This window comes from Pithys albifrons, chromosome 7 (genome assembly GCF_047495875.1).
Source record: "Pithys albifrons albifrons isolate INPA30051 chromosome 7, PitAlb_v1, whole genome shotgun sequence".
NCBI lineage: Eukaryota > Metazoa > Chordata > Aves > Passeriformes > Thamnophilidae > Pithys > Pithys albifrons.
Window position 1 is genome coordinate 33,198,962 of NC_092464.1, and position 12,867 is coordinate 33,211,828.

Consider the following 12,867-nt stretch of genomic DNA (forward strand, 5'->3'; position numbering starts at 1 on the left):
GGCTTTAAGCTTGCTATGGTTATGAAGACGTTCTTTGAAAATTGACTGTGGACATAAATTCTAACTGTGTGTGTGTTTTCTCTGTCACCAAATCCAGGGACTGGAGTGGAGAGGGACCTGTTGTAATCTCATTTTCTGTGAGGAGTTCCAGGTCAGACTCAGTTGTGTGTCACTATTTCCTAAGAATCCCTTTGTTTCAGCACCTGCCTCAGCTGAGAGCCTGTGTCTGCTGCTGGGTTCCTCCTGTGGTGTCTGGAGGCTGTTGTCAGTGTGTGTTTTATGATGATGATTCTGTTTGCCATTGTAGACAGCCATGCCTATCTCATGCTGTCCTCACAAAAGCAAATCCTTTTGTTTTGAGATGGGAGTTTAAAGTTTTACACAGATGGGTCTTTGAATTCAGAAAAAGGCTTGTCTTCAGAGAGAGAAGGAGGTGCATAGCAGAGCTCGCAGAGTTAGTATGTTCTTACTAATTTCCTCTAAAAGATTGGGCAAGAGAGACCCAATTAATTTTCTGCTGAAATAAAAACACAAATTTGCTTTTTATTGGAAACCAAAGTATTCAACAATAAGAAACACTTCTGCCAGCCTGGCTTGTGTAGTCTGTTCATGTAGTCGTTGTTCTACAGCACTTTCTGCTCTCCCAGTGAGTAACTTCATCAACATTTTAAGGGCAGATTTGCCCTTGAGGCTCAAAAGGTAATTTTGATGGGATATTTAGATTTGGTAGTCTACAGACTCCTCGGTTCCATCTGTTTCTTCCTTGATAGGACAGAATCTTTTAAGTAAAACTTTGCTATGTAAGTACTTCCATCTTCAACTTTCATTCCTTCTGCTCACAGACAAGATAATTCTAAAAGTGCTAAGGTGGCTTTACCCCGGAAAGAAAAAAATGAAATTGTTTAAAAGACTTCTACTTGAAATTCTGTGTGTATCTACATTATTCTGGAAGATCATTATAATTAAGCCTGGAACCAGCATATCTCCTGCTGTTTGTTTTTAATAAGATCTTTTTTTCCCTGGAAATGAATAAACAGAAGCCTGTTGAAGAGATACACAAGAAGATGGTCTATAATATATTTTTCAAAGTGTCTTCACCTCCTCTCTTCTCTGCCCTTAAATAGTTTCTGAGTAAATCGAACTGTCTGAAAGTACAAGTACGAATATCTAAGGTGTATGTAGGTCAGTACATTGTTTAGACTTTCAAAGCTATTTTCACATGTAAGCAAATATTAGCATTTCACATTAAATGGGAACTGTGTTTGAAACTGGCCCATGACTTGCATAATAAATGCAAAACACTGAAATTAAAATGCTTAGTCTAGTCTGTGACAAAAAGTACCCATGTATTTGTTGCCTGTTCTTCTTAAATAAACCAGCTGACATAATTCCTGTTGGAAGATGCTCTTGGTGAGTTTTTGAAAAATAACATTTGATCATGTTCTGAATTTCCCAGATGAATTTAAAGCAGTGAAACATGGTGGGGCATATAAACACAGCGAAGCATGTGAATGTTCTTGTGCCTACCATGTGTTAGGTAACAGGTACAAAGGCTTTGTTGAAACTTAAGCTTTTTCTCCTGTTAAAATTTTTTTGCTTAACATTGTAGCTGGCTAAAATAAAGGAGTACTTAACAGTAGTATTTTTATTCAACTACTTTGAAAGATCTCCCCTTTTAGAAGGGGACATGAGCTACACTGAGGCAATAGGAAGCCTCGTATTGTATTCAAATGTAAACAATTCAGGAGGAGTAAAGGTGCTTCATCCTGACTTACGTATGCCTGGCTCTTTGTTTTGCTGTCTAATATTGATGCAACACTTTTGATAGCTATGAAGACTCTTTGCCATCATGGCTGTGCCATGAGAGAAGGCAACCAACCATCAGACACACAGAAAGAGAAAGCTGTTCTGGAAAGAGCTGGCTTTGGTTTTGATGACCCGGGATGCAAATCAGCCTGTGTGGATTATTTAAACTCTGTATGTTGTAAAGTTGGCTGCTCTATTCCCAGAATGCTGAAATATGTTAAGGTAGTTCCGATGCTACATGTTTGTGAAACCTTTATTGAATAAAATATTAATTTGAAAGTACCCTGTCTATTTGCAAAAAACTTGAGACATTCTTTTGAAGCTTAATGTTGCTCTTAGCAGTTTCTCGTAGATGATAAAGCTTTTGTGTAGGGACTTTATTTTTTAATTTCATCTTTCAAGATAGGCAAAGCGTTAACTAAGAAAGAACTTATTATCATAGGGATAGAATGTGTAAAGAATGTCTTTATTATGCGTGTCTTTGTCACCATCAAGTGCTGGAATTGCAACTGACAGTTCAGATGCTTTGACCTGAAGGAAGCTTACTCTTTTCTCTGATTATTTATAGGAGCAAAAGGCTAACCTGAAATCCCTTGAAAGCAATTTACATAACTGTTAAAAGTGTAATGAAAGCTTATTAGTGTAACACAGTATTATGCAGCACCTGGTATATGACGTAAATTGGTAAGAAACATCTGTCTACTTCTGCAGATATTGCAGCTTGCATGGCTTACACATACAGAGTCATGAGTGTGTAACTGGAAACTGAGAAAATGTGAAACAAGGCAGGTGCCTGTAGCTGAACTAGTCAAGGTGTAGGACATACCTAGTCTGAGGAAGTTGTGATTGTTTACACGGTAATTTGGTGACTCTACAAAATGTGTGATTGCTGTCAGCACTTTGTCTGTTATAAAGTGGAAATAATACTCCTTCAAAGTCTGAAAGCCTGAAGTGTCTTTTTCCCTCCTACTCATAGTTTCACAGAAAATTCACTTTTTGGAAGCGGGAAGTATGTCTAAAACAGGTTAAAAATAATGCAGTCTTTTGACATGCACTGCTGTAGTTAAAATGGGACACATCAGACAATTTGATTGAAAAAAGGCAGTTCCACTTGACAGACAGAATGGCCAGAATTTTTTTCTTGTGATGGAATTTTCTAGGAAGAATGGAAATCAGAAAGTAGGTGTTGAGAAATGCTGTTTGTTCTGTTACTGTGCAGTGTTTCATAATAGCTTTCATTATACAGCAGTGAGGAAAGTTAAGGGTAAATTCCTCTGTGGGAGAGAGGGCATATAGGCTTAGGCTTTTCTAATTCTCTTGGTGTATACTGCTCTGCAACATGCAGAGCATTGCAGAACACAGTGGTTGTTCCAAGGCTTTACCTCTGTTGGGGATCTCAGTAGGAGATTTTGTTACTATACCTGTGTGTGTGTCTATTTGATTGTGCACATACAGCTCGGTAGGAGTTCAAAAGGATGCAGTTAAGAACAAAGTTTCCTCAGGACAAGACAGCCGGGGTGGTGAGACTTTCTGACTTTTCCTTGGCCAGTATTGTTCACTGTCACCCAAGTTGCTGCAGTTGTGTCTGCAAGTCCGTAGATAGCCAGGAAAATCTCCACTGAGGGTACTGGACAGGCACAATACATTTCTTGTTGCAAGACACTTTTGCCTTTGCAGTGTGTTGTTGGCACCAAGTGGGTGTCAGCACCTGCACTTAGTGCCAGAGTGCAGTAAGTCAAAACTGGTTGTAAAGGACTGCTGGGGATGGACACAAGTATCCCCAAGGTTAACAGCTGACTTGGAAGCAAGTTTTTGGTTTAAAAAGATTGATTGGGAATTACGTGTTCATTTCAAGAACAGTGAATCTGCCTATACGAGCTTTGGAAAACCTGTAGTTGGCTGGTGTTGTATGTGTGAGGGCTGGAAACGTCTTCTAAAATGAGATTAAATGAGAAGAGTAGTGAATGAGTTGCTTTTATTGTATTTGGAAGATTATGGATACCTTATACACAGTTTGTTTTTTTAAATCTTCTGAGTGGTAGCAAGTCTTGAAAGAACATGCTGGGCCTGGGTTTAAGTCATTTGTGATGGTAAGAGTTGGGATAGATCCTTTATTTCCATCTTTCAAACACATGGTAACAAGTTCTTTTTGTATTATGTTCATTTGTTTTCAGTAGACATATTTGCTTAACATCTATAAAGTAAATATTATGGTGTTCCCCAGAGCTTTTGCTCCTCACAGAAGCCTGTTTGGGTCAGTACTTACGCTCTGTTTTTGTTTTGCCAGCAGCCATGCAGCAGGTCTTAGACAACCTTACTGATCTGCCGACATCGACAGGCGCTGAAGAAATAGACCTCATTTTTCTTAAAGGAATTATGGAAAACCCTATCGTAAGATCACTTGCTAAGGTATTTAAACTTGCTACTTTGAGTGGAATCTGGAAATATTTAAACTCTTAAATTATACTGTGAACTCTGAGTATGGATTAAGACATTAATGGCTTTCATGTATGGTATGTCTTATTAAAAGAATTGAAGGCAAACTTGAAGGTGAAGATTGTTATGGAGTAATTTCTGTGCACTCTGATTAATTGTTATATGGAAGATTTTAGAGAAATAAGAAAAATTCAGAGACTACAAAAATAATGTGATTACATTATCTATGAAGAAAAAAGTCAAAATACTTGAAATTAGAAGCAGTTGATTTTAATGTAGTCTTGTAACCACTGTTGTGTGCAAAACCAATATGCCTTCTGACTTAAAGCGTTTTTGCCAAAGATTGAAAGTGAGAGCAGTAACCTTCTTTCTCCCATGGCATAAGCAACTTTTCTTTTGTCTTTAGCTCGAAACTACTTTCTGATCAGCCCGAGAAAGAACTGTCTCCATGCCCATTCCTGGATCTCAGAATAATGCTGTTACCTTTGATTGTCAGCTCTCCACGGATTGTCCTTAGTTTTGGGTTACAAAAGTATTTTATTTATAGATGGTAGCAATCAATTATAAATATGTAAGATGATATTTGCAAAAAAATCTTTGGACTGTGCAATTAAAGTCTAGCTGGTCTTCCCAGTCGGACATGCAGTCAAATATTGTACAGCACTTAGTAAATTCTTTCTTAGCCTTACTTAATAAAAATAAGCTCCTTTCATGAGGAAAACGCAGTTAACTTAAATGCAGCTGTCTCTTTAATAGGAACAGACATCTGAAAGCAATGCCCTCTGGGCAGGTGTGCAATACTCTGTAAAGCTAAAGGGTTGTTGTGCAGGGATTTTGCTCGGTATAAAAAGCTGGAGAGGAAAGTTCCTCCTGAGAATTCATAGAAGAATTTACTTCTGTTAAGTTGTTAAAAAAATTAGTTTTCAGTCGAAGACATTTCATAGTAATAAACTTAGAAGTAATAGAAGTGCCTCATCTGCTGGTGAGATGACTGTGGAGGGAAAGATTTTGGACTAAATTTACTACAGTAAGTAAAAGCATTTTCTTACTGAAGTTGGAAACAACTCTCTAAGTATCTGCTGCATAGGTCATCTTTAATACTTACCGTGAAGAAAATGTTAATTGGAAAGTTTTTTTCTTATCAAAAATTTGACTTTAATGGCTAATTACAATTATGTGGAATTTAATGACTAGTAGATGTAAAAAAAGTGCTTGTAATGGAAACAGATTCTTAACTGTACACATTTTATCTAGAATGCTGGAAGGTTTTAATTGTGTTCACATGGCATGACCACACTCTTATCTTCTTTTGTAATGATTTGGGAAAAAATCCCCGTCTTAGCCAGCAGACCTAAAAAAAGGATAAGGTCAAAACACATTTCGTGAACTGTATGTTCATCTATATATCCATTTCTCCCTAAAAATATGTAAAACTTATTTTTATATTAAAAGAGCTGGTTTTAACAGAATTAGCAATTCTTGGAACCCTGAGATGGCCACATTATTTAAGCAGGCCAGAGTAATTTTTGTGTCCCTTTATTAGCCAGTTATTAAGACTAATCATTATGTGTAAAGTGTGCCATAAAGGACAAAAGCAACTTAGGGAAATGTGCTACAAGCCATACAAACTTACTTTTCAGTCCTTAAGAAAAAAAGAAAGCAAGCAAAAACCATAGCAGTCAGTTTATAATATTTTGCAGTGCAAAGCTTGGCTGATCTTTTAAAACTGGGTTAAGTTCATTTCACACTTACTCTGTGCAGAATAAAGCCATGAAGGTAGAAATTACAGATCTTTTTTGGGATAGAGTTCTTTGACAGTATCTTTCTGTTTTTCAGTGGGTGGTAGGGGAAAGGGGAAGTAACCATAATCATTGTAAAATATATTTTCCTGTCACTTAGCAATGTTTATAGAATCATAGATGGTTTGGGTGGGAAGGGACCTTTAAAGGTCAGCTAGTCCAACCCCCCTGCAGTGAGCAGGGACATTTTCAACTAGATCAGGTTGCTCAGAGCCCTGTCCAGCTTGACCTTGAACATTGCCAGGGGTGGAGGGTCTGCAGCCTTTCTCTGGGCAACCTGTTACAGTGTCTCACCACTCTCATCCTAAAAACATTGTTCCTTGTATCTAAGAGCATTCTACCCTCTTTCAATTTGAAATCATTATGCCTTGTCCTATCACTACAGGCCCTCCTAAAAAGTTTGTTCCCATCTTTGTAAGCCCCCTTGAAGTATTGAAAGGCTGGCATTGGGTCTTCCCAGGGTCTTCTCTTTTCCAGGCCTAACAATCCCAACTTGCTCTCTTTCCTGTGCTGACGTTTGTGTTCAATCCTAACTAGCCTTTAAAATCATGCTTTTTGGAAAACGGTTGTTGAGCTTGAAGCATGCATGAATTTTACTCAGTTTTGCTACTGAACTGCCTTATTGGAATTCTCTTCTCCTGGATTGTTAACTCTTCTTTTGAACCTCAAAACTTAATTTTCTTTCTGCAGTCACACTGTTGCTTTCAGCATTATAGCACAGTCTACAGCATACCAGCTCAATGCCTGAGTCAGACCAAGGAAACATCTTAGGAATAATCTATAAAAGTTGAGTTCAGTATTTAGGATGACAGATTGTTGTAGGTAGAAGCCTTACTATTTGAACATTTGGCAAATACAATAAATATTGAATGCACTGAAAGACTCAGTTCAGTGTCACTGTTTCTGAAATGATGAATTGAAATGGAAAAAATTGCAGTGTCTAAGTTAGGTATTCTTGTTTGTTTGTTTTTTAAATTATTCATACCACTCCATATGGTCCTGCTACTCAATATATTACAGGATCAGAGACTGTTCACTGATAAAAATTCCTATTCTCTTTTATACACATGGCCTTGATTTTGGAGTAAAGGGTGAGGGTGTTTGTAATTAGATTATACTCAGTGTTAGTGGTAGTATGTCAAAAAGAATGTGTGAGAAAGAAGGTAACCCATATTCTCTAAACTTAGAAAGGTTTTGCAGTTGGATTATCTTTAAAAGTCATAAGATTTGTGTTTTTACTGGTTTTGCAGTGAAAGAAGTGAACTTTAAAAGAAGGATATTGTTTACTGTATGTATTATGTACAAAGTAGCATTCCCTTATTAAGGAGAATGTGTGTAGGTGCCAAGCTTCTTACGACTTTGCAATCACAGTTATTTGGTTTGTTTGTGTTGGTGTTGGGGAATGTTTGAAATGTTTTTATGTTAGTTTAGCCTTTCCAAAGTTTGATCATCAGTCCTGCAGAAATACCATTTTATAGATATGAAGTAGAATTTAATAGTCAGATGATTTCAGGAATCAGTTTTCTGGTTTTAGAAAAATTTTATTTTAAAGTCTGTTTTAAAGCACTAATAAAGTAAAGTGCGTGCATACCTTCAAATTATATATGTGGGAAGTATATATAGGTGACTCTCATATCTATTGTTTGGGTTTTTTATATGCCAAAGTGATTAGTCTTTTTTAAATTTCTTGTTGCTACAGTATTGGAAATAACTCTTAATTGTGTATATTGAGAATCCTAGGGTTCTTCTGCCTCTTCTTTTTCCCTAATTCTATGATACAGCACTACCTGTAATAATTAAGTGGAATATTCAGATTTATGAGATGTCTCTCTTGCTTCTCAAAGCTCCTGCCTTTCAATGAGTTTCCGTATCTGCAGTGTTTAGGAAAGGATTATGTCTGCAGGAATAGCTCTAGAAATAGATGAAAAGTGATCAGAGAATTGCAGGACAGTTGAGATTGGAAGGGACCTCTGGAGGGCATCTGGTCCACCTGCCTGCTCAAGTACGGCCACCTGATTTTCCAGGACCACATCCACACAACTTTTGAGTATCTCCAGGGGGTGAGAGTCCATCCTCTCTGGGCAACCTGTGCCAGTGCTCAGTCACCTTCTAAAAAGTATTTCCTGAGGTTCACACAGAGGTTCCTGTGTTTCAGTTTGTGTCCCCTGCCTCCAGTTCTGTCACTGGGTGCCACTGAAAAAGGCCTGGCTCCATCCTCTTTGCAGAGTATACCTTTAGGTATTTATACACATAGATGAAGTCACCCTGAGCCTTATCTTCTCCAGGCTGAACATTCTCAGCTCTCTCAGCTTTTCCTCAAATGGAAGGTGCTCCAGACTCTTCATCATATTTGTGGCCCTTCATTGGGCTCTCCAGAATGTCCAGAACTGTACACAGTGTTCCAGGTGTGGCCTCACCAATGCTGAGTAACACTCATACTTCTGGTAACACTCATCTTAATGCAGCCCAGGATGCTTTAGCTGCCTTTGCTGCAGACTTTTTTGTAGAATTTCCTTTAGTTATGGCAGGATTTTCTTTAGAATATGCTGTTTTGAAGGTGTTTCAATAGGAGGAGTCTGGGGTAAGTGCTTCTCTTGCAGACTTTATTTTTTTTCTGAGCTCCCATAGTTCATTTTTTGTCTTTCTTCAAGAAGGTGTGCTTTTATGGAGTCCTGAAGCAGGAAAGATCCTGAGGTGTTACATGATTCTGAGAGGACTGCATGGTGTCTATAGCATAGAGGTTACAGGAAATAAGGATGTACAAGCTTCTCTGACAGTTGCTGCTTATGAAGTTTCCTGGGTCACACAGTTAAGCATGCAAAGTCCTTCAGCAGTATAAAGATGAAATATACAGGTTTTCCTAAGTGTAATTTTTGTTGCTTTCCTGCTTGGTTGCACCAAGAAATTACTTTAGAAGTTTAAAATTGGAACCACTTGAAACATTTACAATATAGTCTCATATATTTAATCTTACAGGCTCATGAGCGACTGGAAGATTCTAAACTTGAGGCTGTCAGTGACAACAACCTGGAGTTGGTGAATGAAATTCTTGAAGACATCAGTCCCTTAGTAAATAAAGATGAAAATATTGCAGAATTGGTTGGAATACTCAAGGAACCTCATTTTCAGGTGCCACCTTTTTACTGTATGTTACGATCTTACTGTATTGGTGTCCACATATGGATCTAGGAATAATAATGAAACAAAACCTGAACCTGAACTGTAGCAAACAGTAAGATTTTACTCCAAATGAAAGGTAAAGCAGAAAGATTTTATTCTTTGATATCACCTCAGGAATACCTTCACTCACTGTATTAAAATCTACTGGAGTTTCTGTTCTAAATCTTGGACAAATATTTACTTTCCATATGACTCGGGTTTCTGTAACATTCCCTGAAGGCTTCATCCTTAACATTTCCAGGTGATCTCAGTTCCCAATACACCGAGCATTCTGCATTTCGGTTCAGCTCTTGACATTCATACTCATGTGTAAGGTTTGCTGAGTGAATGAACATGACTCTTCTGTGATCTGATCTGCACTTCAGCTGAATTTCAGACTCTGCATTCCTCTCCCTGTTGCTCTGCTTAAGTGAAATGTTGACATATGCTTGTCAAGAGCAGATGTTTTTCCATAGCTGCCCTTCTATGACCAGCTTTCGTACTGACCCTTAAAGGTTAGGGTTTGAAAGTCCTTGCTAGATTCTGGCCTTTCTATGCAGGGTTCAGTGGACTTTAGTACTTAGTTCTAGGTATCCTGTAGAAGAACATAAGCAAAGCTTTTGTCGCAGTCCAAATGAGCTTCTTTTGGCACAAAGTATGCAGTCATAGACATTTTTGGGGTTTAAACACACTTTTTTCCCTGAGTTTTCAGTTACAAACTATAGAAACAGCAGTGAGGTGCATTACTGTTTAACATGAATAAATGCTGGAAATGCTGTCAAGCTGTGTTGTGAGCTGCTGGAAGAAGGAACACTTTAAGAGCTTTTGAGGTAATAGCTCTTCTGAGTGCTGACAGTTCCACTGCCTCTTTTGAAGAGCAGTGTGTTGGCCTCCTGTCCAGAAAGGCATCATAGTTAAGTGATCAAAGACTATGATTTGGGGACTTACTGGCGAATAAACCTGCAGATCAGTCTTTATCCCTTAGCAGAAATTGGTACTTGAAAAGGAGAGGAAGAGTTTGGAGGAATTGATATTAAAATGCAAAAGGATTAGAATTGGGGGCCAGCTGATGCAGTGACAGACCTGACAAAGATCTGTTCTGTTAGATAGAGAAACTAAAGCTGAAAGTTAAAGAGGATGAATCAAAAGATGAAAAGGACATAGTAATCAAAGTGCTGCACTTTGAAAGGTGCTGTAGCAATGATTTCTGGAGAGAGATGGCAAAAACCAGAAAGCAGCTGGGCAAAGGATCTTTGGGGTGGAGACTGAAAATGGCCTGTAGGAGAGTGAGATTAAAAAAGAATTTTATTTAGGGTGAATAGACAATACTGAGGCAAACCCAGCATTAACTCCTATTCAGTGGTCAGATTTACGGAGAGGCACAGCATGATGCTGGTGTCAAATACTCCATTAGTTCAGGCTTAAGCAACTTAAACATGTAATCTAAAAGTTCCAAAGTATCTGGCAAACTAAAATGTCAGTATTTATGTTATTTCTTGTATATTTTTTTGTTGTTCGATTTATAAGGAGCGGATGTGAAATTGAATCTATGCTACCTTGACTTTACAGTTTTGCTCTGATCTTTTGTTGGTGTTCCCTAATTGCATGTTAAAGGTCCATTTAACAAACATCTCTTACGTTTCCCTTCCCTATCCCAGCAGTAGGCATCTAATGAAGACTGTAAGGCTGGGACAAGCCAACAATATTTTGTGGGGATTTAGTGATTTTTTGCTCAGACTTGTAAATGAGAAGTAGTATCATCCACTAGTGGTTCTCTTCTTCCATGAGCTTATTCAGTTGTTTTTTGAACTCATGTGAAAATCCATCATTCACAGCATCCCACATCAGAGTGGAGACTGTGCTCTTTTGGTTTTGACACTGTCTCCTGTCAATTTCACTTAATATCCCCTTGCTTTTGTGTAGGAAGAAAATGAACAGTTTTTCTTAATCAACTTTTCCATGTTACTAGTCATTTGAGAGCCCTGATTGTGTCTGTCTCAAATAAAATGAAGGGAAGCAAAGCTGTATACAGTGTGGATTTATGAAGTGGTGTCATAATTTTCATTGTATCTCCTTCACATGGTCTAAAAGTTCCTCATATTTAGTTTGCCCTTTTAACAGCTGGTGAACGGACTAGAATAGTTCAGTTCCAGTCCAACTGCCTGACCAGTTCAGGGCTGACTGAAAATTAAAGCATATTGTTAAGAGTGATGTCCAAATGCCAAGCCTGTTCCTGTGTTTGACCAGCCTTTCATTAAGAAGGAGGTACCTCTAGGCTCAGCAGACATAGAGGTGGGTTGGTTGTTAAGCTTGATGGGTTTTGTACTGTTTACATCTCTGGGTTACCATTTCTGAGTCTGTCAGTTAATATGTTAAACTAGGATTATGTTTTTCCTTGCAGTCTGTGTTGAATTTTATTTGCCTTGTTCTCACTCTGTTGCTCATGAAGTGCCTCTGCAGGTTAGTCAGTTGTTTTAATCCTTGAATAGTTTAGCAGCATCAGCAAACCCTGTCATTTCACTTCTCATCCCCATTTCCTACAGCATTTATCTGACATGTCAGTGTATCGGCAGGTACAGAACTGAGCACAGATGCCTGTGGGAAATCCCCTGGTGACATGACAACTAAATACTATATTCCTGGCACCAGTTTTTCTGTCTTTTAACCAATATTTTCATCCACTTGAGACCGTTACTGCTTATCCTGTTGTAGTTTTGTTTCTTTAAAAGACTTCTGTCAAAGGTCTTGTAAAAATTGATCCACATTAACAACTCTTAAGTGCTTTATTGCTGTGCTTTGTGACTCTTGTAAGGAACCTGATTAGATTTGAGAAGCATGACTTCTCTTCATTAAAGCATGTTGATTCTTTCCTGTCATGTATTTTGTCCAGTCATTCTGGGATTTATGAAAACTACTAATTTGTTTAGTATCAACATTAGACTTCATGTTTTGCCATTTGTTGACTCTTCCTTAGAACCCAGTTTAAAAATTCATGTCATGATTATTGCATGCTGCTGCTTTCCCTATAATGTTGGGTGGGTCAGGGATAGATAAGAGAAATAAGCTATTTTTAGATAGCATAGAAAGGACAAAAAGTGTGAAAGAAAGAGGAAAGACTATTTGATGGTTAAGATAGTTAAATATTGGAGAACTAACCTATTCATCACTCTGCCAGAATTGGAATTCATTTAAAAAAAGAAGTCTGAAGCAGCTTTAACTCGTATTTCTTTTAATGTATTTTCTCAGTGCCTGTTGTCAGGCCTTCAGTGTCATTCGCAGAAACAATGAGCACTTTTGGTTGCTGCCTACAGGCAAAAAGACTACTTACTTCTTTAAAGTATATCTGCTGTGATTCAATTTTTAAGCTTAAAATTAAAGCATAGTTTTTGACCCTTAGTTTTATGGTTCCATTACCCATGGGGGAGGCAGGCAATACACCAGCTGAGATCAAAGTACTATTATTTTCATGAAGTGTTTTTATTTAACTGAGACTGTATTTACAACATTCTAGAAAGGCTTCTAGGACAGTTTGCAGACCAAAATGTGGATACAATAGTCTTTCTAAGGCTTGGGGAAGCTATATATATGTCTCCCTCTCTGAAAAGGAAACAGAAAATTACCTTCATACGCTAGAAATGAGTGCTGTCCTTTCTGCCTCATTTGGTGC

General features: G+C 37.9%; 1 protein-coding gene across 10 annotated transcripts in view; it reads left to right on the plus strand.

Moving 5' to 3' along the window:
- The window catches only part of PALS2 (protein associated with LIN7 2, MAGUK p55 family member), a 65,895-nt gene that overhangs the window by 27,622 nt on the left and 25,406 nt on the right, over positions 1 to 12,867 (plus strand). For 5 of the 10 annotated variants that reach the window (XM_071560942.1, XM_071560932.1, XM_071560936.1 and 2 more), the window contains exons 2-3: positions 4,094 to 4,215; positions 9,018 to 9,170. In XM_071560942.1, the coding sequence (XP_071417043.1) occupies positions 4,099 to 4,215; positions 9,018 to 9,170 (270 nt within the window). In that variant the 5' untranslated portion in view covers positions 4,094 to 4,098. The remainder of the gene's footprint in view (positions 1 to 4,093; positions 4,216 to 9,017; positions 9,171 to 12,867) is intronic. The other 5 variants (XM_071560935.1, XM_071560933.1, XM_071560937.1 and 2 more) reach the window with 1 other exon arrangement.